Source organism: Nycticebus coucang, chromosome 3 (assembly GCF_027406575.1).
Source record: "Nycticebus coucang isolate mNycCou1 chromosome 3, mNycCou1.pri, whole genome shotgun sequence".
NCBI lineage: Eukaryota > Metazoa > Chordata > Mammalia > Primates > Lorisidae > Nycticebus > Nycticebus coucang.
The window spans coordinates 14758368-14785076 of record NC_069782.1 but is presented as its reverse complement, the minus strand read 5'-3'; the positions used below and the strand labels follow the sequence as shown (position 1 = coordinate 14785076).

General features: G+C 43.4%; 1 protein-coding gene across 3 annotated transcripts in view; it reads right to left on the bottom strand.

Moving 5' to 3' along the window:
• The window catches only part of SYN3 (synapsin III), a 449664-nt gene that overhangs the window by 341115 nt on the left and 81840 nt on the right, over window positions 1–26709 (bottom strand). For all 3 annotated transcript variants that reach the window (XM_053582387.1, XM_053582386.1, XM_053582388.1), the window contains exon 4: window positions 18414–18505. In XM_053582387.1, coding sequence (XP_053438362.1) covers window positions 18414–18505 — 92 coding nt within the window. The remainder of the gene's footprint in view (window positions 1–18413; window positions 18506–26709) is intronic.

The window sequence follows — 26709 nt, the reverse complement described above, 5'->3', positions numbered from 1 at the left end:
GCACAGTCTCCAACTCATTCACTGTGAGTCTTTGAATAAGCTACTTGCCCTCTCTGTGGCACATTTATTAAAAAATGAGTGGGTTAGGCTGGGCCACATGTTTTTAACCTCTTACTTGGCAGCAGAGCTCTTTTTCAGACAAATTTTTTACTTGGAATTTTAAGAGACACATATAAACAGATGAAAGTGACACTGACTTTCTGGGTAAAGAAGTTGGAGGGAGGAGTGGAATCCTCCCTACTCAGCACCTCCTACCAAAGATCTGAAAAAAACCAGGAGGAACCTCTGTGGAACAAGGTTTGAGAACCACATGACATGATGGACAGTCTATAGAACCCCTTCCTGCTTGGGCAGCCCTGGATCCCAGTAGCTATAGCTGCTGCTGCTGACAATGCTCATGGCTATTATTCATTGAGTACTTTCTCTGTGCGAGGGGCTAGACTTCACGTTAATGTCCTTTGCATCAAGAGTTAGTAGAGAGGCCTCATTCAAATCCCATCTTCACCAATTTAGCAGCTGTGTGACCCCGGACAAGTTAGTTAACCTCTCTGTGCCTCAAGTTCTTCATCTGGAAAATAGATTGTTCTGAGGGTTAAAGGAATGAATCCCTATAAAAGTGCAGGCATATAGACAGCAACTGATGTTAACCCTTTTGTATCATGACTGCCTGACTTATATCCAATAGCTATAAGCTTCACAGATGAAGCAAGGCTGCGGGAGGTGAAGTGAGAATCCCCAGTCACACAGCTAATAAGTGATAGAGGGAGACCCTAAAACTAGGTCTGCTCAACTGCACAGCTTACGGTCTTAATAGCCAGCCTAAACTGCTTTGCTCTTGACCTGAGAGGTCAGGGTCATGGTCACAGTAATTTGCTTGAGCAGTTCCAAGTCTAGATGGGAGGGTAGCTAACAATAACTACAGTGATTTTTGCAGAGTCTGGGGTCTGGGCATCCTAGATCTCAAGCTGGGAGGAGGTGCTTGGTTGCCAGACCCCGGGGCTATTTGATGTTCTTCCCTCCAAGTCACATCCTCCAGCCTTTTCTACTGACCTAAAGGACATTTTTTTTGCAAATGGGGAAAAGGGCTGAGGCATCCCTGCAGATGAGCAGGCAACAGGCTGATTTTCAGTGCCCGCTTGCAGGGCACCACATGCTTTTGAACAGAGCACAAGCTGCACAAACTTACACAACCACCCTTATTCTTTTCTGCCTCAGAGTTTAGTGGTGGGGAGAGTAGAGGGAGAATGGATCTGACAGGATGAGAGATAAAGAATGGTTGCAGCCTTGTCCTGATGCATGTGGGGCCCTGGCTGAGGGGAAGGAGCATGGAGGCTGGCTGTGCAGGCGGGAAGCAAATGCGAGCCACACGGTCCCTCTAACTCTTTATGTGTCTCTCAGTACCGAGGCTGGTAATAAAAGATGGCTGTACGGCTCTCTCCAGGAAGCTGAACTGGAGCCAAACCATCATGTGGTGAACAAATGCTCCAATTGCCCAACTGCAGAGCTGCTGTTGCACCATATTAAAAAGGTGACAACCTCTCCTCTGACCCCTGACCCGTGGAAATGGGCAGTCACCAGCCCACCCACTCAGAAAGCCTCAATGCCCTGTCCCCCTAGAGGCCCAAACACCTGCTCCAGCATTCAGAAAAAGAGGTGGCATGGTGTGGTTGTCAGAACACAGGCTGTACGTTCAGACAGAACTGGATTCCAATATCCACTCTACCCTCAGAAGCTGTGCAACTTCAGACAAGACACTGAACCTCTCTGAGACTGGATTTCACATCTGTAAATGCAAGGAGAATGTAAGAGTCAGAAAGAATAAATGTAAAGGGTGCCGCACAGTTGCCTGAGATGTAGTAAGTGCTTAACATGTTCTTTCACTCATTCAACAGAGACTGAAGGCTGAAAATCAGTGTGAGAGGGCGTGAATGGTCTCTCTGCAGAAGTGACATTTGAGCTGAGATCTGAAGGATGAATAGGAGGGGTTTTTAAAGTGAAATGGGGAGGAAAGAACTTTCCAGGCAGAGGGAACTGAATATGTGGGGACCTGGGGTGAGAAAAAAGAGTGAGGACTGAGAAGCAGGGAAAGGTTCAGTGGTGGCTGGAACTGAGAGAGGAAGCAGGAAGGAGCTGGCGAGGTGGCAGGGCCAGACCGCACGAGCCAACAGCCACCGTGTACAGACCTTGTCTTTATCCTAGGGGTGCGAGGAAGAATTGAAGGGTTTTAACGAATGGAATGACGTAATCAAAGTGGAGTTTAAAAAGTTCACTCTAAAAAAGCTACACACTAGGTGATTCCAATAATATGACATTCTTGAAGAGGCAAACTGTGAAGTTTATAAGAAGAGCTGTGGTTGCCCTGTGGGGGGCGAGGGGAGGCATGAATCAGCAGAACACGGCAGACTTGGGGCAGTGACGCTATGCTGCATGACACTGTAATGGTGGATACATGTCTCTACACATTTGCCAAAACCATAGAACACACAGCACCAAGAGCGAGCCCTAATGTAAACTGTGCACTCTGGACGCATCAGTGCAGGTGCACGGACGGTAACAGACGTGTCCCTCTGGTGTGGGAGGGTGGGGAGGTTGTGCATGGGGTGGTGTATGGAAGGTGTATGGAAACTCTCTCTTTCTGCTCAATTTTGCCACGAACCTAAATTTACCATAAAATATAAAGTTTATTAATTAAAAAAAGAAGAAGAAACAGGAAAACTCTCTCTGGCTGCTGTATGGAGAATAGATTAGAGGCAGGCAAGGAAGAGTGAGGAAGACCAGTTCGGTTTTTTAATTTTTTCATAGGCTTCTTGGGGCAAGTCACAGAAGCTCTGAGAGCTTCATTTTCTTCATCTGCGATATGGGGACAGGAATATAAAGTAACACAGTGTGTAAGGAAATGCCCAACCGAAAGCCTGGCACAGGGCGGGCGTTCAGTTCCCACTGGCAGAATGGGAAGGAATGAGAATGTGAAGAAGCGTCAAAGGTGTCAGGATACAAGAGCTCTTTGTTGGGAACAGCAGGCATCCTGTGGTGCTGTGTTGTGGCCGGTCTCCCTGTCTACTGACAGAGGCACATAAAATTAATGAAAGTCTCGCTGTTTATTGGAAGAGACCAAAGTATTTATCTGAGCCTATGTCTCAGACCTAAAGCTGTGTTTCATATTTTGAAGAAGATGAACAATTAGAGTCACTACAATGAGCTGGGGGCAGTGGCTCATGCCTGTAATTCTGGCACTTTGGGAGGGCTGAGACGGACGGCTTGCCAAGTTCAGAAGTTTGAGACCAGCCTGAGCAAGAGTGAGATCCCATCTCTACTGAAGTAGAAAAATTAGCCAGATATTGTGGTGGGCACCTGTAGTCCCAGCTACGTAGGAAGCTGAGGTAGGAGGATCACTTGAGACCAGGAGTTTGAGGTTGCTGTGAGTTAGGCTGCCACAACACTATACCCAGCTCGACAGAGTGAGACTCTGTCTCAAAAATAAAAGTAGCTAAGATATTTTGAGTGCTAACTATATGGCAGGTATTGTTGTAAGTGCTTTATGTGAATTAGTTCGATTGTTCTTTCGACCATACCTTTGGTTAGGTTCTATTTTGTATTTGGGGACGCTGGGGCATGGAAAGGTGCATCAGCTAGCCCAATGTTAAGTGACAGAGCTGGCTTAAAGGAGGACCAGAAGACATAAACTTGAGTCAGCTGAGGAAACAGGATGAGCATGCACAGAACAGTTTTGAATTAGCCCAAAGCAGGTGAGTCACAGCCAAGGACCGGATTATGTGGGAAGTAATATGGGATGGCAGTTAAGAGCATGGATTTGGAATAAGCCAGCCTGGGTTTAAATCCTGACTTCTTCACTTTGGGGGTGGCCTCAGGTAAGTTAGTTAGCAATTCTATAACTCAATTTCCCCATTTGTAATATGGGCATAGTAACAGACCTTATAGTGTGGAGTTGTTCTAAGGATTAAATGAGAAAAATGCATGTAGCTCACAAGCTTATCAAATTGTATGACAAATGGTAAGAACCTGATGCCTGTTTCACAACTAAAGAAGTTTGTTCTTCTTTAGGACTTCTTTTCAACTATAGGACTTTCTAAGACAGTAAATTTGGAGTTTCAAGCAAGGGGTGGGTTTAAACAAAGCACCCGACCAATAGTTCTCATGGACCATGTCAGGTGCTGCAGCTGGTAGCTGCAAAGATGAAAGAAGCTTGACCTCTGTCTCCAGGGACATGCCATTCTTCTGGATGAGGTAGGCTCAAATGCAAAAGAAATTGTAAATGCAGGGTATAAGAGTCAGTTATTCATCCAATCATAATGGTGCTAACTGCTATTCTAGGAACTAGGGATAGAGTGATTTATTTGCATCCTGTCCTCAAGTTGTTTATATTTTGGTGCTGGAGGTAGGCAAGGAACACATAAACTTAGCATCCAATGGTGGTGAGTACTGTTAAAAAAAAATAGAGCAGAGTGAAGATGTAGACATCCACCTGGGAGGTTATTTTTAATAGGATGGTCAAAGAAGAAAGTGGTGACATTTGAACAAGGCATAAATGTTGTGTTAATATCTAGGAGAAAAGTTTCCCAGATTGAGAGAATAGCAAATGCAAAGGCCTTGGGGGCAATGGGGCCAGGGTTTGGAGACTATGATGGGCCTGCTTAAAGAACAGCACAGGGTAGGAGCAGTGGTGTGACTCAGGGAGAGGAGATTGGACATGTAGCCGAGGCCTAAACCACACGGGGCCTTGCCAACTGTAGTCAGGACTGTGAAACTGACTCTAAGAGGGATGGAAAGCTTTTGGAAGATTTTAAACATGCACTTGGCACCTGATTTAGTTTCAGAAGAATCAATCTGTCTGCGGTGTGGAGAATCGATTGAAGAAGGATGTGGTCGATTAATGTGTCTTGAAATTCTTCGCCACTCTTTCTATTGAAAGGTGGGTTCTCCTTAAACCTAGGGTTTCCTTATGCCTGTCTTTGACCAGAATGTGATAGAGGTGATGCTGTGTAACTTCTGGTGTAGGTCTTTAGGGTACCTGCAGCTTCTGTCCCTCTTAAAAACCAGCTGCCCCATAAGAAGTCCAACTATACTGAGACCCCACAGCTATAAGGAAGCTCGATCACCATGTAGAGGAAGAGACTGTGCAGAGGACCAATGAGGCATCAGTCTGAGTGCAAAGCCAACCTGGACCTTCCAGCCCAGCCAAGCTACAAGCCAAGAATGAAACCAAATGAATTAGCCCAGGCAACACTGTGTGGAGTGGAAGAACCACCCTGCTAAGCCCTGCCCCAAGTCCTGACCCACAGATCAAAAGTGATATAGGCTTGTGAGTTTCTATCACAGCAACTGATAACTGAGATGAGGGTCAATGGACAAACCAGGGTTGGGGCTGAGGGAGGACAACAGGAATCCAGGTGAAAGAGAAATATAATTTGGCTTAGGGTAGAAGTAATGATGGGGAATCAGGAAAATGTTGATAAAAGAAAGTTACATAAACCATCATGATCAGTAGGAGAAACTCAGTGGGTCTCGACACCCTATCCCTGTCCAGTGATGTTGGTTCCACCTAAGGAAGGGCTGATTGTTCAAAGGCTGACTGGGTTGTCAGATACTTCACTGCCATCAAGCTAAACACTACAGAAGGTAAAGGGATATATTCCAGAATGCCAGAAAATAGGCGTAATGGTGCAGAGATGTTGTTAGCAAAATGAAGAACTGTCCCAGAAATAAACTGTTCATCTTAATATACAATCAAATGCCCATACACTACTTTATAATTCAACAAATAATTCAACAAGCATACTCATATATATGTTACCTCTTTTGATTCTATCAGCTGGCCTATGACATTGAAATTGCCACAGAAACAGACTGGTCCAAAGGCTGACAGTCAGGTAAGTGGTAGAGCTAGACTTTGAACCTGTAACTGCTCTAGGCAAGTTCAATTTTTTTTTTTCATGGTATACTACTGTTGCTAAAATTTCCACATTTATTTTAAAACCACATAAAACAAAATAAAATATACAGTGTATTGCTCTGTGTTTTAGTCACCCACAGACCAACTATGTGTTGATTTTTAAAGTGGGGTCCTTAGACCCCTGGTATTGCAACCACTTAAGTAGAGCTTAGAAAAAATGCAGACTCCTGGGTTTCACCCAGGAACCAGACATTCTGGCCTAAGCATCTACATTTTAATAAGCAAGGCAGGGGCTCTCTAAATTATCTACATCCCAGAAAAGTCTGAAGGTTCCTGAACTGGTGGATCAACAGCCCTCCGGAAGCAGACACATTTAAGTGAAGGTGGAAAATCTGCAAACGGGTTGGCAAACCACAGTGCATCCCGCCATCCTTGCTCTGAGGCCTTCTCTTACACTGTGCTGCCTGGGTGGGGAGGAGGCCTTTAACAGAATCCCTCCCTAATCCTCCCCATGGGGCTCATCTTGGGCAGTAAAGAAGGGTCATGGGGTGTGCAGGTGAGGCAGGGGTACTGTGAACATTTACATAGTGTCCACTATGCTTTAGGCACTAGCACCTGGAAGACTTTACTTCATTTAGTCCTCGAAAAGAGGCATTATTTCCATTTTTTAGTTAAAGGACATGGGAGTCACGGAGGTGAGTTTACTGTGCAAAGCTTGCAAGCAGCACAGGTGGAGTCACCCTTAGGGCCGCCAGACACCAATGCTGGCATTCATTCCAGTATCAAGCTATGTGTGCTACCAAGGTGGAAGGCTGGTGTGACCTCAAATCGTATCAGAATTTAAGCCCCACTCTCTACTTGTCAGCTGTGCCATTCAGAAATGTCTCTCTTCACTTTCTTTAAAGGGGGATAAAATTACCTGCCAGGGGTACTGGGCACCCAAGAGCCTTTTAGTAAAAGGCAATGGCTTCTGAATGAGAAGAGGCCAAAGGCTGAAGGGACCACAGGGGCAACTCTCTCACTGTGGATGGTGTCAGGGTAGGAGTGGGTCCCAGGAGTAGGGTGACAGTAGATGGGACCCAGAACTGTAGCCATCCCAGGGTGTGGCTCCAGCACATGGGAAAATGTGTAGGGTCCCCAGAGGTGCAGCCAAGGGCCGCACAGTCTTTCCTGTCCCGGGTTTCTGAGCTTCTGGGAATCTGGAGCCACAGTGTTTTCTTCTGTGGGACCTGCTGCTCCCTCTCCTCAGGGAGTTGGCAGTTCCGCGGGCCAGCCTGTTGGCTGGAGGTGCACAGGCAGCAGGGGCTGGCATGGGCTTTGCAGGCACACACTGCCCCTTTCTTGCCCTGCTCTCTCCCCGTTCCCACGCCCCACCTCTGCACGTCCCCGGGGATCCTGCTTTCTCCAGCAGTGCTAACGCAGAAGAGGCCCTGGGCGCAGAGATCAGATCGGAGCCTTCCCTCTCCCTGGCCACTGCTGGGCCCCCGGCTGGCTCCAGGTGCCTGTCCTTGCAGACCCTGTCCGCTTCCTGGGGACAGAAGGCTGCGGGCAGCGTGCCATCAGGAAGTCCTTGCCCAGGGCAAAGCTACAGCCCGAGTCCTCTCAGTCATGAGCTTTTCCCTTTGCCTTTTCCCTTTGGTTGTGGGATTCTTATTCATGCGAAGAGTCGGCCAGTCATGAATGCCTTCAGCAAAGATCTAGGCATTGTGCCAGGTGCTGGGGCTACGGTTGGGAAAAACAGTCCTTAACGTGATCCTCAAGGAAGCTTCAGTCCAGGGGGAGACATGGAGAGGTAAATAATAATTACCCTCCCCAATCAGTTACAGCACAGGAAGAGCAGTGAGAACAAGATCACGTCTCGGTGGGTGAGGGCTGATGCGTCCCTTGACTCCCTGGACAGATAGTTACTGAGAACCTGATACGGGATATGGGAATACAGTGGGAACAAAACAATCTTTTTGCCTAAATGGATCTTCTGTTCTCGAAAAAGTACAATAAAATAAGTTACACGATCGTATATCTTATGTGTATATAATGTTATTTAATATTATCTGTATAACAGAGTCTATCAATCATTTCAGGCAGTGATAAAGATTTGAAGGAAAAACATGCATAGTTAGACCTCCAGAGTGGGGAGTGCAGTTTATCAGGGTCTCCCCGAGGAAGGGACATGTAATCAGAAATTTGGAAGGAAGGAAGTGGACGAGAGTGGTCACATGTATGTCAGTGTTTCAAGAAGAAGGGCCAGCAAGTGCAAAGAGGGTGAACTATCCCTTACACAGATCACATCTCCAAGAGAAGCTCTCCTCATCCCCACTTTCCAGGTGAAGCCAAGAGCTAGAAACCAGGAGCAACTTATCCAAGGCCTGGCAGATGGAGAAGGCAGAGCTGGCCACCAGCCCAGAGGTCTGCTCTGCTCCCACAGGCAGGCTCTGGGCCATGAAACCATGCCGCCTGCCTGGGCAAGTCCTAGCTGCTTTGTGAGTTTGGAGAAGAGACACCAAGTCCAACTTCAGGAAAAAACGCAGAGAAGAGGCCGAGGAGGTGCGATCTTGATGAATGAAAGGGAGGGAAGTGCCAAGAAGTCCCTGCCTTTCTTCTCTCCCGCTCTGGCCCTCAGGCTGCCCCCAAAATGTCCACCCAAAGTCAAGGATGGAGGGAAGCTGTCCTTGACTCCCCCACGCCCACTCTATCACACTCTCCACCCAACTCTCCACCCACGTCAGCTCCTCAGGGAGGCCTTCCCCGCTCACTCTGCTTTCGCTTCAACCATTCTTCCCAACCTGCCATTGGAACCCACATCTGTCTGCCTATTTATGGACTTTTCTGAAACTTAAATACCAGCTCCATGGGGTTATTGTCTATTTTGTTCACCACCGTGTCCTCTGTGTCCAGCATGTAGTGGGCACAAGGAAGGAAAGTAAGAAGCAGCTCGCGAGGCCTGGAAACACTTAGGAGAGTTGATGGGACTCTTTCCCCAAACACACAGGTACCCAGAGGTGAGAGCAGGAGCTGTGCTCTGTGAAATATTTGCTGGAGTCCGCCTGGCAACTCTGAATCTGCCCAATGAATACTTGTTAAATGAATGAATATCTGGAATTTGTAATTCAAAGCTCAGGAAGCCCAGAAGACTCAGGGCAATTATGTGTGAAATAAAGAGTAAAGACATGTTATTATAAAAATTATGGTTTTTGATGGGATATTTGAGAGTTTCCCAGGGCAGAGAGGCAGAAATTGAGGGCTGACGGGGGCTTGGGAGGGATCGGACAAGTCATTCTCCTCGGCATTCTAGCCATAGTTTGCCTGTCTATACAATGGGGCTACGAGGAAGACTCTAAGGGGCTCTTCTAACTCTAGGACTCTAAGATTTTATAAGTTATTCTCTCCTCCAGGACAAGCCCAGGCATCTCCCTCCTTCCCCAGACATCCTCCCTGGGTGGGTACTCCTGGCGGGGGTAGGGTTTGCGGGTCTTTGATGCCTTTCCTTGAGGTCTTGTGTTACTTATGGTTCTGGCGTCCTCTCTCCAGTCCCCTCTGAGGTCTGACCTTCTAATGAGCGGCGCACATTATCAGCTGCCGTGGTCTGAACGGGTGCCTGTGATTTAGTGTTGCCCAACGCTGAGAACTGAGAGGACTTGCGTAATTAGATGGGGGTGGGGGTGGCTCATTAACGTCTGCTTCCTTGGGTGGTTTTCACTCTTGGTTTCTCCCGTCCTGTATTTTGAATCCCATCTGTCTGTGTGTATACGGCTGTCTGGATTTTTGTTTTGTTTTGTTTTTCATTCTGTTGTGGAGCCAGGCTGGAATTTGGCCCAGGATGGCCACGGCACCCATAAAACATGAATTTTAACATGCCCAATGAATCCCCCATGCTTAGCTTTTGAAGTATAATCTGCAACTTGCCTGGGAACCTGGATGAACCTGGGTTGCTCTCAAGCACCTTGAGTTGGCCGACAGTCTAGCCTGGTTTGGGTGTTGGGCACAAACCGGAGTAAGGAGGGCCATTCATACTACAGCTGCCAGCGCTGATGGTTTACCCAACTTGTGTGTATCGCTTTGCTGTTGGCAAAACACTCCTCAAAGTTGACCTCATGGGCAGGTGCTTGGTGTGTTACGTTCACCGATTCCCTAGGAGTTACTTTTTTTTTGAAGCCACCTGATCCCACTCTGTTTTTCTCCCACTCTTCTCTGCCCCGGTCTGGCCCAGGAAGCTGCTGCAACCCAGCTTGACTTTGGCCAAAGTTTGGGCCCAGAAGAGACTGGAGGGCAAGGAAGAAGGTGGGCAGCTATTTCTTCCCAGAGCCCACCCTGCTTTAGGGACAGGCCTCTGGGGCTCAGCAGAGCAGCTCTCCTGCCCAAGTCCAGTTGAACCCGACAATCAACTCTAGTCATCATATGTCCCCCTTTTGTCCCTTTACCTCTAGGGGTGATAATGCTTTACTGCCGTTGCTAGATTCTGGTTGCCTTGTGCTCCCCTATAAGTGGCTCCTTCTTTATCTAAACCATTTGAGGGTGAATTCTGTCTTTTGCCTGGGTCCTTTCTGACACATTTCCCTATGTCTGAAAGGATACCTAGAACATAGTAGGGCCTTAATAGCCATTTGTGGAATGGTGGAATGAATGAACAAATTTTCTTATAGTAACAGCTTGTTATCCTTACAAAAACCATAATAATAATACCTTTGACAGCTGTAGAAACTGAGGCTCAAAGAGGCAGATCTCACATCTGAGCTACTTGAGCTAAGGGAAAACAACACAGTCATTCTGCACCCTGGTGAGGTTTAGCCTCACGCAGCACCTGGGAGAAATCGCTCCCTCCTGCTATGTTCAGAGACTCAGCAGGAACAGATGCATGGACTGGACAGAGGGAAATGCAAGGAGCCAGAGACACTTGGACATACACCTGTCATAGAATCCGAGACCTGAGTTCAAATCCTAGTGCTGCCACTTGGGTAAAAGTGCAATTTGAGGTAAGTGGCTTAATTGTCCTAGCTCTTGACTCCGTTGTTGTGACTCAGATTCTTCCTCTGTGAAATGGGGCTATGATAATTATTAAATGGTGAATTTTGGCCTGGCGCGGTGGCTCACACCGGTAATCCTAGCACTCTGGGAGGCCAAGGCAGGCGGATCACTTGAACAAGAGCAGGAACCTGTCTCTACTAAAAATAGAAAAACTAGCTGGGTGTGGTAGCAGGCACTTGTAGTCCCAGCTACTAGGGAAGCTGAGGCAAGAGGATAGATCAAGCCCAAGAGTTGAGGTTGCTGTGAGCTATGATGCCACAGCACTCTACCCAGGGTGACAGAGTGAGGTTCTATCTCAATAAATAAATAAATAAATAAATAGCAATTGTCGTGATTGTCCTGGTCTGGGCAGTGTTCGTAGCCTTTCTCATATACCAACTTGTCTGACTAACCCCATGAGGGGGTATTTTTTTTCTTTTTATTGTTATTTTTTTATTTTTTTTATTGTTAAATCGTAGCTGTGTACATTAGTGCAATCAAGGGGTACAACGTGCTGGTTTCATATACAATCTGAAATATTCTCATCAAACTGTTCAACGTAGCCTTCATGGCATTTTCTTAGTTATTGTATGTAGACATTAGTATTCTGCCTTTAGTAAGTTTCACCTGTACCCATTCTAAGATGCACCGTAGGTGTGGCCCCACCCATTGCCCTCCCTCCACGCTAACCTCCCCCCTCCCTTCCCCTTCCTTGGCCCTTTCCTCATAGTCTTGAGCTATAGTTGGGTTATAGCCTTCATGTGAAAGCTATAATTTAGCTTCATAGTAGGGCTGAGTACATTGGATACTTTTTCTTCCTGAGATACTTTGCTAAGAAGAATATGTTCCAGCTCCATCCATGTAAACATGAAAGAGGTAAAGTCTCCATCTTTCTTTAAGGCTGCATAATATTCCATGGTATACATGTACCACAATTTGCTAGTCCATTCGTGGGTCGATGGGCACTTGGGCTTCTTTCATGATTTAGCAATTATGAATTGGGCTGCAATAAACATTCTGGTACAGATGTCTTTGTTATATTGTGATTTTTGGTCTTCTGGGTATAAACCTAGTAAAGGAATTATAGGATCGAATGGCAGGTCTATTTTTAGGTCTCTAAGTATTCTCCAAACATCCTTCCAGAAGGAACGTATTAGTGTGCATTCCTACCAGCAGCGTAGAAGTGTGCCCTTTTCTCCACATCCACGCCAACATCTCTGGTTTTGGGATTTTGTTATGTGGGCTACTCTTTTTTTTTTTTTTTTGTAGAGACAGAATCTCACTTTACCGCCGTCAGTAGAGTGCCATGATGTCACAGGACTCACAGCAACCTCTAGCTCTTGGGCTTCAGCAATTCTCCTGCCTCAGCCTCCCGAGCAGCTGGTACTACAGGTGCCCACCACAATGCCCGGCTATTTTTTGGTTGCAGTTTTCAGCCGGGGCTGGGTTTGAACCTGCCACCCTCGGTATATGGGGCCAGCACCCTACTCACTGAGCCACAGGCGCCACCCTATGTGGGCTACTCTTACTGGGGTTAGCAGCAGCAGCAGCAAAAGTAATAATACCCTGGAGAGGTTACTGCCATGGTCACACCACTGCTGTCTCCCTGGCAGATCAGATGCTCACACAGTCGGTCTGCCCCACAAGCTGTGCTCTTCACAATCACACCATGCTGCCTCTCCACACTGTGAGACATGGGGCTATAAGGATTAGATGGCACCATGTATGCAAAGGGGTGAACACAGGCTTTGCACCCAAGGAGACCTCAATGGCGGTGACCAACTTTTCCTATTCCCCACCTCTAAGTGACATGCATAGATCCTCTCCATATTTTTCTTCAGAATGGTTGTTCAATCATACTCTTTTTTTCTTTTTTTCAGTCATATTCTTGAGTACCACTTACGGTGGGGTCTTTGTGCCCCTAAGCAGTTCTACCCTTTCTATGGAGGCAGTGCAACGTGGCAGTGCCAGACTGCCTGGGTTTGGATCTGGGCTTTAGCACTCACCGGCTGGAGACCTGGATTCCATGACCCAACACGTTGGTGTTTCAGCCTCCTTATCTATGAGACAGGGATGATAACAGCACACACCTCATAGGGTTGTTGAAAGGATGAAATGAGTGCCTATGTGCTTGGGACAGTGCCTAGCACATAGGAAATGCTATAAATGTGTTGGTTAAATAAATAAAAATTCATGAATAATTTTGTATGTGGACTTCAAGATGGCTTAAAGAAAAAGGGATTTTTTTTTTTTGGTTCCACCTTAGGGATAAATCTGGATCCGGAAATTTGAATAACATCATCAGGTTGTCTCTCTCGGCTGTGCTTCCCTTTACTTTGGCTTCGCTCTTGGCAGATCATTCTCTCAAGGACAGAGAGGGCCACCAGTGCCTCCAGACGGACATCCCGCCAGCTTGGCAGCCCCAGCATAACGTATGTACCTTTTGCAGCATATTTCATGATGAGTCCATCAACTGACGAGGGCCCATCATGTGCCAACAACTGCACACACCAGCTGGGTAGGGGGTTACCCCTATGGAAATTGAGGTGCTGTTCCCCAAAGCAGAAGGAATGGATGCCGGAGAAAACCAGCAGTGGTCTGCCCTATGCCCTCCTGGTCACATATATGTATACATAAAAAAAAGTATGTATGTATATATGTGTGTGTATATATACAGAGGGTACCAAAACAATGCATACAGATTTTTAGAAAAGCTAAAACTGTATTAGATATGTAATACTCAAGTTACATTTGAGTTCTGCAATTGTAAGAGGTGCCCAACGTGACTTGTATTCATCGTTTTTTTACTGGTATGTATTATTGCAATTTTAATAGAGTTTATTCCTTTCTTAAAATATGTATATATTTTTTGGCACCCTTTGTGTATGTATACACACAATCTACATCTGTATCTAAAGCTGCAGTTATAACCATACCTATATAAAGAGAGAGAGATTTCTATGGGGATTTGGCTCCCTTAATTATGGAGGCTGAGAAATACCACAGTATGCTACCTATGAGGAAAGCTGGTGGTGTGATTCAGTCCAAATTTGAAGGCTTAGAGATTGTGTTGGTGGGGGGCAACAGAGCAATTTCCCAAAGGCTTGAGAACTGGATAGGGGTGGGGGAGAAGGTTTAGAGTGAAGTCTTGGAGTTTGAGGGTCTTAGAACCAGGAGCTCTGATGTCAAAGGGCAGGAGAAGATGGATGTCCCAGCAAGCAAGTAAGAGAAACAGAAAGAGAGGGATTGATTCATCCCTTGCTCTGCCTTTTTTTTGTTTGTTTGTTTGTTTTTTTGGGCCTTTGGGGTGATGCCTGCCCACATTGGTGAGGGCAGGTCTTTTTTGTCACTGTACTCATTGATGGAAATGCTACTCTTCTGGAAATGGCCTCCCAGACGGACTCAGAGATGTTTTTCCAGAGATCTGAGTGTTCCTTAATCCAATCAAGTCACCACACAAAATCAACCATCACATCACTTTCCCTGAAGACCTCAGGAGATCCAGGCTGTGCTGTAGTGCTCACTCAGAGGTGCTTATGGCATTTTCAGTGCCACAATGCAATGTCTTTGAAAGAACTTCTGTAAGTCATTACAGAGCCCAACATTCCTACTTTTAAGATCACAGCTGGGGTTTGGTACAGCCCTAGATGCCTAAAGAAGATTCTTCTGCTTCTCTTCCTGTGGGACACCCCATGAGTCAGGCTGGGAGCTTCCTGATTTGTGTGCATTTTCTTATGAGTTTGGTTCTCTGTCACAATTTTGCTAAAGTGAGCCACCAGGCTCAGAGTGTAAGCAGCATCCTGGGCATGGGACCTGCAGAACCCAAGGCTTTGGCAATATTGGCAGTGTCTTATTAGTCCTGCCTGGTTAATTAAAACATGGTCTTCCATCAGCAGCACTGGCAGCATCTGGAAGCTGTTCTTAGTCCGCTCAAACTACAGGACTGGGGATAGTATTGGTGTGACTTAGAATTTCCCTCAAAATCTCCATTAATTACCATTAATTTCTCCTTATAGTTCTGTCAGTTTTGAAGTATATTTTGAGGCATTTTTGTATAGTGCTTATAAATCTAAATTTATTTCTTCTCAGTACATGAATTATTTTTCATAATAAATTACTTCCTTTTGGGGGGAGGGGAATTACTTCCTTTTACCTAGTAATGCCTTTCACCTGAAAGCCTATCTTTTTTCCTGATGCTAATGCAGCTGCATCAATTTGCTTTTTTGAGGGGGACGGTTGTCCAGGAGTGGCCAATATATTTTTTCCCATTCTTTGATTTTTAAATTTTCTGTATTCTTATGTTTTAGAAGACTATCTTGAATGGAATATAGTTGGTTAAAAAATTTACCTTGACAACTTTGCTCTTAAATTACAGCATTTAGTCCATTTACATTTAGTGTAATGACTGATATACATTGGTGACAGAAACATTTAACAACTCTTAGGGTAGGTACCTTGTAGAAGTTGCAGTTCTCATAAATGACCATGACAGGGAGACTCCAGGGGATACACGGGCATTTAAAGCCTTGAAGAGACAGGAGAAACCAGGCATTTGGTCTGTAGAGTTCCACTACTGCTTCTGAGGTTTGCCTCTACAATGTCAGGGCATATTCTAGCTAGAGGAGGAACAAGGATATGGGCTAAGGGGCAGGGGTATGGTGGACTGGGGGACACAAGAGCAGTCCCATGGCCATGCCTATTTATGGGGCCAGGGTGGCTAAAGTGAGCCCACAGCAGTTGTGTAGGAAAATTCCAATATTTTAATAGTTAGTAGTGTAAAAATGATTCAGGGTGATATTAACCCTGATGACATATTTGGGTTTAAAGCAACCATCTGATTTTGTGTTATTTATAACACCTGTTCTGTGTGGGTATGTCTTCCCCTGTCTTGCTTGCTTTTATTATTTCTTTCCCCTCATTCCCCTAATAGTTTTGAAGTACTACATTGTTTACCCTGATTAGTTCAGTCTGATTAAATTAGTTTGATCAAGTTACCTTGGTTAGTTTAGTGTGTTTAATTCAGTCTGATTAATTTAGACTGGTCAGTTTAGCCTGGTTAGTTTTACCTGGTTAGCTTAGTCTGGTTAGTTTAACCTGAATAGTCCAGTGGGATTAATTTAGTGTGATTAAGTCAGACAGATTAGCTTAGTTTGATATGTTTAGTATGGCCAGTGTGATTAAATCAGTTTGATTGGTTTGTCTTGACTAGAAATTAAAATGTCTAACATCCCCTAGCACAAAGTATCAAAGTTTATGATCAATGAATGGAAAAAATGAATAAAAAGAAAAAAATATAAGTTTAAAAAAAAGAAATTAAAATGTTATTGATTGTTTTAGTCTGATTAGTTTAGACTGGTCCATTTAGTCAGGTCGGTTTAGTATGGAAACTTTCGTCTGACTAGTTTAGTCTTGTCAGTTTAGCCTGAGTAGTTTAATCTGACCAGTGTGATTAATCACTTTTTGTAGTTTCATATGATTGAATTAGTCTGATTAGTTTTGTTTGGGTGGTGCACCCTATCTAGAGTGATTGGATTAGCTTGGTTTAGTTTGATTAGGTTAGTGTGTTGGGTTGGGCTGATTAGTTTAGGCTGGGTAGTTTAGCCTTGGTTGGTTTAGTTTGGTTAGCTTAGTCCGACTAGTTTTATTTGATAAGTTTAACCTGGTTAGTTTAGTCTGACTACTTTAGCCTAAACGGTTTAGTCTGACTAGTTTAGTATGATTAAGTCACCTTTTTGGAGATTGAATTAGTCCAATTAGTTTAGCATGATTGAAGTGGTCTGATCAGCCCAGCCTCGTTGATTTAACACGATCTGACAAATTATCATTGATTAGTTTTGCATGACTCAATCAGCCTGATTAGTTTAGTTAGGTGGTTTGATGTGATTGTATTAGTCTAATTGGTCTGATTAAGTTAGTCTGGTTACTTTAGTCTGGTTAGTGACCTGGTATCTCTGAGGTTGTTCCTTCTATTGCCTATTGTTCCTGTTCCTCCTAATTCATAACCTGTTACCTTTGATGATGCACTAGCTATCACACAAAAAATCACTCACAGAAGTCTTTTTTGAAGACGCCTACAGTGAAGGTGCCTTCTTCTACGTAGGGTTTGCTTTCCTTTCTGGCATGTGTGGGAACACCGTACACTAAAAGGCTCAGTTCCCTAAAAGGCTTAGGTTATTCAAGTTGCAATTACTCATGAGGGCTCATCTACTTTTAATTCATTTACTTGAAGGTAGAGTCCTTTGGGGGCTCAGATTATGGGGAGGGTCTGCCATTACACTGCATGGCTGGTGTCAATTTCTGTGTCCCTTGTCCTCCCTGGTCTGTAAAAACTTCATCATTAACAGAGACTGTTCAAATTTGACCCTGCAAATACTCTCAGGATACAAGTAGCTTTTGTATCCATTTATCTCTCTGGGTTTCCATTCCCCATCATTCTCTTCCTGGTAATTCTTTACTGTTATGCCAACCCTTTGAAGGCTTTCAATGATTAGAATTATTTAAAATCAGTTCTGAAGTAGTTTTCAGTGGAAAGTTTGGTCCAAATGATGAGCCCACCATCGCTGGAAATAGGAAGCCATGTAATATTTTCCTTGGCTGGGCACTCAATAAATGATGCTGAATTAGTTGAATTATCATAACTTCTCTAACATGCTTCATTGTTTGCCTCTCTTCATTTGTAGAGGCTGTTTCCTACACTTAAATCACTTTTCTTATCCCATGTCCCCAATCCAAGAATGCTAACATTTTACCATTCGACAAGGGCTCAGAACAACTGCCACATTTTCTCAATGTTTTTCCCATTTCACCTACTTCCCCAAATCTAAGTCCTATCTCTTTCTTCTTGAAACCCTCTCAAGTGCTATTATGTACCAGTATTCAACGAGTTAGAAATGTAGTTATGTATATCTTTATCTCTCTCTGGCTTTTGAAGACTCCTCACTTGCTCCCCAGTCCAGCAAATATACATTATAAACTGGTTGTTAAATATGTTGTACCTAGTACTTTTAGGTTTGATGTGGTTGGAGGGGCTTCTATGGACATTTATTCTGCATATTCTTGGGAGCAGGATCATGTTCCCTCGAGTCAAGCCCTACATTTTACAGTGCTCTGGAGTTATGAGGGTGCTCTCACGTGCACGAGCTCCTGTAAACTTTAGTAGCCTCTGAATTCAGTGTTGCTGCCATTGTGCTGCAGAGGAGAAACCGAGACTAAATAATATGCCGGAATAGATACAGCCATGAAGCTAGATATGGAACCCAAATCTTTCCTCTTCCAGCCTGAGGCTCATCCAAGGTCAGCACAGTTGCTGTCTCATATTATTTTTGCCACTAGTCATTCCTACAGCAATGACAGTGGAACTTTGGGAGCCAGAGATTGGAAGTGTACACAGATACAGGCATGACACAGGTGTTGAGCCATAAGTGATGGACAGAGGGGTGGGCCACATGAGGTTTCCCGCGTACACCTCTCTGAAGGCTCTCCACACCTCAGGCCTGCTTACCTTACAACCTTGGTCCCGTTCCTTATGACCTGCATGTCCACCATACAGCCCCCGGTCACATAGGCAGCAAGGTTCAACTCTGAGAATTCAGCCTGCGGGCAACAAACAGAGAAGGGTTTGTTCATTACTAATGAGCTAACAATTGCTAACATTTGCGGGGTGCTGATAGGCCCCAGATACACACTTAGTACTCCCCTCAAACTCAGGAAGTTGGTGATATTATCTCTATCTCCCTTTTTGAAAGACCAGGAGGCTGAGGTGCTGAGAGGCCTAGTGGAGACATGTCCAAGACAACTAACAACAGATGAAAGTGGATAGAAACCCACCTGTCTCCTGCTAATTTGTGCCTCCTTGAGGTGGAAGAAGCAATTCCAGCTCCCTCACTATAAGATGCCAAATGCTGTTCAACACAACATTTTCTCTAGATTTTTAAAGCTTCTTGCTTGCAATAGTGAGGCATTATGGCTATACTATTACTTACCTCAACTTAGGGTGTCTGCCATATACACATTATTTTTTTGTACTGGACACCCCCCTTGCTTCACTCTTACAGTTAGGGTAGAAGAATCTAGAATCATGTTTGTGTTATTGACATATGGCCCTTTAGGTCACTGTTGACGGGGCAGGTTCCACCCTGGGTGGAGGAACAAGATGCCCATCCCTGTGAATTTGATACTGCTCAGCTATTTATGCAGTTTCTTTCTATCTTCAATGTACTGGAAAGGCACAGAAAACAAGCATGGGGCTGGGAGGGGAGAGAGAGAGACCAAGAGAGGGGGGTGAGGGGCAGGTGTCAAGCAAGGGAAAGTCCTAATGTTTAGGTCCCCCTGATAGTTTTGACTTTGGGATTTGTGAGGTCATCTTTTTGTCTGCTTATTTGTTTAAACAAGCTTTAGTGAATTTCTGTTGTTTGCAACCAGAGTCCCATAGAAAGCATCTCTCTTACCAGGGTGTATGCTCCCTGGTTACCACCATTTGTACCAGTTTCCCAGGGCTGCTGGAACTAAGTACCACCACCGGGTGGTGTAAATAGCAGGAATTTATCCTCTGCAGTTCTAGAGGCTGGAAGTCCCAAAGCAAGGTGCTGGCAGGGTTGGCTCCTTCCCAGGGCTGGGAGGGAAGCACCTGTTGTAGTGCCTCCTCACTCTGCTCCCTTCTATCCACATCTCCATAAAAAAAGTTTCCCTTCTTACAAGGACACTGGCCACACAGGCCATCCTTACTTTCATGACCTCACTTTAACTTAACTATCTCTTTAAAGGTCCTATCTCTACATGTTGAGGTACCGTATGAATTTAGGGGGTTGGTTCCTTCCGAGGGTGGGGAGGAACCATCATATTCAGTCCACAGCACCAAACTTTGCCTTAAAGACAGTAGATGCCAAAAGTGATTTCTTTGGATTTAAGGAATAGCTATAACCATTCACATATGTGAAGCATGTGTGCCAGGTATCGGCCTAAGCACTGTACACGTATGAACCATTTAATCCACACACTTATCCACATGAGGAAACTGAAGCAGAGAGCAGATAACCCACACAGCCACACTAGGGAGCAGAACCAGTATTTAAACCTGGGCAGTCTGGCTCCAGAGCCTGTGTTTCTAGCTGGTGCACTCCTGAAGCATTAAGCGGATTATAACTGGAAATTTTAGGGACCTAAAAATAACTCATTTAAAGATAAAAATGAGTTTAGATTAGAAGGGAAATGTCATTTCATGGTGATTTAAATGTATACCCATTGAAATAACTTAACAGGAATTATGACCACAGAAGATCTAGTCATCTCCCCAGATGGCATTAAAGCATTAAATACCAGAGTACTGACGTTTCTTCTTCTAATTAACAACCTCATTATATTATGACAAGGTGGAAAGAAAAGATCACTGCTAATGAGTCCAGGTTAGTAAATTGTGGTAATGACCTAGTTATTAAGCCTAATGCTTTAAAAATTTAGTCCTATCATGTTCAAGATACTTTACTGGCAAGGTCTCAAAGAATATTTAAGAAAAAAAGTTGTTGCTTGTAGGTGCAGAGAGAAAGAAGTTGGAAGAAAGTTGCAAAACAGGATAGCTGGTCACCAAATAAATGCAGAAAGGGAGTAAAATGGAATCTTGGAAGGTAGAATCTATAGGTCAAAAGTGGTAAAGGCCCAAGGGGTGTCTTGCTGTCCAAATGGGAAGAGAGATACCTGGAGAGAAAACACACTCAGACCTGGTTATAGAAGTATCAGTTTTCAGACATTAGCCAATATGGACTATGATTCCCAAGAGAAAGCATACCAAACTATCCCTGTGATTACCCTAGCTTACTGCCTGAAGGCAGTTTTTGGGCTGCAAAGCAGAGGGGAAGTTAGAAGTTAATCTTATTCAGACTTGGGTGTCTGGAGCTCTTTCTCAGTCAGGGTTTGTGAATAATCACAGGAGTTAAATGCCTGGGTTGCAGGGTAGCAAGCCTCAAGTTAGGGTATCAAAAAAAGAGGAGGAATTCTTCTGTATTTAACTTTCTAAAATCTTCAACAACTATGGGAATGAACACAGAGGCATCCAAACCACTTCTTCAAGATCACCCTCCAGACAGAAGGTTAAAGAGCAGACATTTTGGAGGCATCTCAGAATTCCCAGGGGAACCGTTGTGGATCAAATTGTATCCCCCCAAAGACAAGAGACATGTCCAAATCCTAACCTCTGATACTTGTAAATGGGACCTTTTGGGGAAATGGGGTATTTTCAGATGTAATTAAGTTAAGGATATTGAGATGAGATTATGCTGGACTAGCACGGGCTCTAAATGGAATGAGAAGTAGAAGAGAGGAGATGGGGAAACAGCAAGGTGGGGAGGAAGCCCCCAGAGGGGGCAGCCGAGATTGGAGGGATGCAGCCATAAGCCGAGAAAGGCCCTGACGCCACAGAGCCAGGAGGCACTAGAAGCTGAAGGAGCCCACGGAGGGGGCACAGCCCTGCTAATACCTTGATGTAGGATACCAGGCCCCCAGAACCATCAGAGAATAAACTTCTGTTGTCTTATTTTTGGTGTTGCTGCAATCACCAGGGGGATCTTCTTCATAAGCGCACTCTCTTCCAGAGTTTGTATTGTTTTGTGTCTTAAATGGGGGAAGAGGAGAGGGTAGAATGGAGGGAATTGGTGGGAAGAGGGACAGTGAATGGCAGCATCTCACCTGAGTGCAGGGTGTTCAGCACGCCCCCGGGTGAAGGGCTCAACCACAACCTGAACTTCACCTTAGAAGTGAAAACAGGGTAACCTAAAAATTTATACTTTCATATTAATTTCTTTTTTTTTTGTATTTTTTTTTTTGTAGAGACAGAGTCTCACTTTATGGCCCTCGGTAGAGTGCTGTGGCCTCACACAGCTCACAGCAACCTCCAACCCCTGGGCTTAAGCGATTCTCTTGCCTCAGCCTCCCGAGTAGCTGGGACTACAGGCGCCCGCCACAACGCCCGGCTATTTTTTGGTTGCAGTTTGGCTGGGGCCGGGTTTGAACCCGCCACCCTCAGTATATGGGGCCAGCACCTTACTGACTGAGCCACAGGCGCCGCCCTTAATTTCAAATTAAAAAAAATTAAGTCACTAGGTTTAATTTGTTATGGCAGCCAAGGAAACTACAATAATACAAATCATTTGGGAGTTGAACGTGTAATGATTCCAGTATTGTGTGCAACGTCATCAGGGCTCAAAGAAAGTCAGTGCGGGCAGCTGGGGCTCCTTGATCCACTTCACTGAACACATCACTCGCTCTTACAAACATGCACACACATCCTCTCTCCCTATCCCCCTTCTCTCTTGTGCAAAGTTATAAATTAGCTATTCACCTATATTGTAAAACACTACTATCAGAATGACTTACATTTTCTGCATGAATTAACCTTTTGACCACAAAATTACTTTGGTTCCAACTGTTTTTGCTGTGATATCTTTTTAAGTACCACACACTAGACATGGTGGTCTGAATAAATGAGTATTCAGAGACCACATTCAAAGGTAAGCTGTTCAATACATTGGATGATGAGTTTGGTCAAGTTACTAAATGCTTCGAATTCCAGTTCTAACATCTCTAACGTGGAGACAATGATATCAGTAATATCCGCCTTTAAAAATCTTTATGAAGATTCAAGCTAAGGTATATGGAATACCTCGCATGGGCTTGAAATGTAAAAGGAGAACCATTCTTATTTTCAGATATTTCATTGTCTCAGCAAGAACAAACTGGAAACAGCAAAAATGGTATAACCAAGAAAATAACCTCTTTTAAGTATGTATGACCTACATATATTTAAAAATATATTGAGGTATAAAATACAGAGTAAGGACTTCTGCTCATAACCACAGGAAGTACTAGAAACTGTATTTACTCTCTCATCCTAAACAACAAGAAAACCAGACAAATTACATTAAGTATCAATTTTCAGCCATTTGCCAATAGTCATTTCAAGACTACGAGTCCTGTGAAGAAGAAGCAAACAGACTATCCCTATGATTATTGCCCCAGCTTACTGCCTGGAGGTCGCAGAGCAAAGTGGAAATGCAAACAGCTCATCAGTTTCTCTGAGTTGAGGATCCACACATGGACATTCAGGGGGCCATGCTGGCGAAAATTTGCAGGACAGAGTATAGGAAAAGATGGAGCTGTACAGAAAAATACAAAAACCAAAAAAAACCTCCCAGGAGATCTGTGAATCTTTGGATGAACACTAATCTGAACATTCATGAAAGTAAATTACTTAAGGCTGGGGAAAGAATCATAGAAAACAGTAGGCTAAGTAATCTCCAGAACCCACACAAGGCTAGAAATAGTTCATGTTCTTACCAGCTAGAGTGTAAAGGCCTTATGATATGAGCAGGGCACCCAAAGTTTAGGGGTGGGACTAAATTACCCCTGGACTGAAGCAAGCTCTGCATCTGGGATGACAAACTTGTCCTGATTGGCTTTGGGTTTTCCCAGCTTTAAAACTAAAAGTCCATGTTTCAGAAATTCTTTCATCCTCCTTTTAAACCGCAAGCATTATGTCTTGAACCTCCTTAGTTGTAGAAAACTGGATTAATTGCTCTATCCACAATTGTCCTAGGAAAAGCTTAAAAGCAAGCTTTGACTGCATCAATCTTATTATAAGTAACTTTTCTTTTGTAGAGACAGAGTCTCACTTTATTGCCTTTGGTAGAGTGCCGTGGTGTCACACAGCTCACAGCAACCTCCAACTCCCAGGCTTAGGCAATTCTCTTGCCTCAGCCCCCCAAGTAGCTGGGACTACAGGTGCCCACCACAATGCCTGGCTATTTTTTTGTTGCATTTTGGCCAGGTCTAGGTTTGAACCTACCACCCTCAGTGTATGGGGCCGGTGCCCTACTCACTGAGCCACAGGTGCCACCCTATTATAAGTAACTTAACTGCATCCTGAAACAAAGTATATCACTATTGAGAGGAATATAACAAAATTCAGCACCCAACACAAATAATTCACAATGTAAAAGTTATAACATTCAATCATAAATTACCAGGCATAAAATGAAGTGGGAAAAGATGGCCCATAATAGGAAAAAATCATCAATAGAAAAACAGACCCCAAAATGATAAAGCTGATGGGAAGAACAGAAATGGAGGTTAAAACAACTATTACATATATGTTCCATATTCCCAAGAACATAAAGGGGAACAAGGAGGAGAGGAGTGGAAAAGATAAAATCATGGAAAAGTAAAACTTCTAGAAATAAAAAGTACAACTTCTAAAATAGATAATGCACGGATGGGATTAACAACAGATTAGACATTGCAGAAGAAAATGCTAGTAAACTCTAAGAGAAAACAATAAAAAACAAATCCAAAGCGAAGCACAGAGACAAAAATACTGACAAAACAAACCCAGAACCTCAGCAAGTTATGGGATAATATCAGTCTAGTAAATAAGTAATTAAAATCCCAGTAAAAGAAGGCAAACATAAAAACAGGTAAAGAAAAATGGCCAAAGTGTTTTCAAATTTGGTGAAAACTATAAACCCACAGCCCCAAGAAGTTCAATGAATCCTAAACAGAAGAAATAAAGAAAATAACATCAAGGCATGTGATAATCAACTTAACTAAAAACCAGCAATGAAAAGAAAATCTTCAAAGTAACCAGAGGAAAAAAATACACGAAACAAAGAATGACAACCAACTTCTTGTCTGAAAACAGCGAACTAGAAGAAAATGGAAATTTTTTAAATAACTGAGAAAAAGAAAACCAAAAATACAACTGTCAACCAAGAACATTAAGCTCAATAAATTTTCTTTTTATTTTTTTTTTAAATACAAAGGCACAATAAAGACTTTTTCAGACAAACAAAAGTTGAGAATATGTCCTAAAGGAAGCTCTTTGGGCAGAATAACAATAATACCAGATGGGAATTGGCATCAACACAAATGAAGAGTTCTGGGTATAGTCAATATGTGGGTAAATATAAAATATATTTATTTTTTAGTTTTGAAATCTCTGCAAGAGGTAATTTCTTTAAAACAAAACAGCACTGTATTTTTGAAGTTTATAACCTAAGTAGAATTAAAATGTATGACAATAAGGATACAAAAGATTGGAATAAAAAATGGAAATATACTATTGAAAAGTTCTTATACTATATATGAAGTGAAATAATATTACTTGAAGGTAGATATTGATAAATTTAAGGCATATATTGTAAACCCTAGAACAATGCCTTTAAAAAGAGATCTAGTTGAAGTAAACATGACAAAGTGCACAAAGTTTACAGCTTGGTGAATTTTAACTTATTTAGACTTGTGTAGTCAGCACTCAGATCAAGAGACAGAAGATTTCCAGAACTGCTGAATTCTCTATTACCCTCTTTCTGGCTGACATCACGATGCTGCCACTTGAATGTCTTCTATCTCTTTTAGATTAGTTTTGCTAGTTTCTGAATTCAGTGCAGACGGAATCTTGCCTTCTTTCACTCACCACTACACCTATGAGGTTCATCCACGCTTCTGTGCTGATGTGGTTAGTTGGGTTGGGTTGGGTTTTTATTTCTGTGCAATGTTTCGTTGTTGGAATACACAATAACATATTTATCCACTTTGTCAATGATGCACACTTGGGCTATTTCTAATCATTGGATGTTGCCGTGCACACTCTTGTATAACTCTTTTTAGTGGACATCTGTGTTCATTTTCCTTGGTATCTACCTAGGAGCGGAATTGCTGGGACATAGAGCAGGCATACATTCAGCTTTAGAAGATACCAACAAAGAATTTTCCAAAGGGCTTTTGCCAATTCATGTGTTCATTAGCAATATACAATGTATTAGCTGCTCCACACCCTCTTCGCCACTTGGTATTGCCAATGATTTTAATTTTAGCCATTCTGGGGGCTGGGGTGCAGTATTAGCACCTTGTGCTTTCAGTTTGCATTTCTGTAATGTTTACTGATACTGAGCACCTTTTCATGTGCTAATTAACAATGTAGAAAATCTCTCTGATGAAGTGCCAGTTCAAGAATTTTGCTCTTTACATGTTTGTTTGCATTTATCTTAATTTGTAAGAAGTATGTTAAAACATATTTTAAACATAAGTTCTTTGTTGCTACATTCATTTGCATACGTCTTGTTAATTTGTGATTTGTTTTAAAACAAAGAATGTACACACACATATATGTATATGTGAAGGACAACTTAATGATTTTTTATAGTGTTTTTATTATCTTTAGCTTAAGATGTGTTTGCCTATGTCAAGGTCATTTAGGCACTCTCACTGTTTCCTGCTAGAAGCTTTATTTCACATTCAGGTCTATAAGCCATCTAGAATGAACTTTTTATATATGATGTGAGGTAGGGCTCAAAGTTCATTTTTTTCACATGGTTATTCAACAGTACTTTGGCACAGTTTATTAAAATGACTGTTCTTTCCCTATAGAATTGCATTCCTACCTTTGCCAAGCATCATGTCACTTCCCAGGTAGCAGTTTATTTCTAAATTCTTTGGTCTATTCTATTGATCTGTTTGTCTATTCCTGAGTCTGTTTCAAGTTATCTCTATTACTGTTGCTTTACCCTGAGTCTTGACATCAGATAGTGCAATATTCTAACAGGGAAGCAATCCAAACAGACTCCGGTGATAACAGGACCAAAACAAGCCAGAATGATGGATCACTCTCTGTCCCTCATCCTGGTAATTCTTCCTTTTTACCCAATCCAAAATACAAACACCAGGCAACCAGACGAGCTCAAAGGCTCCGCCTGGAATAAACTGACTGGATGCTTCCCTAGCTATATGACTGACTGAACAGAATGAATTCTATT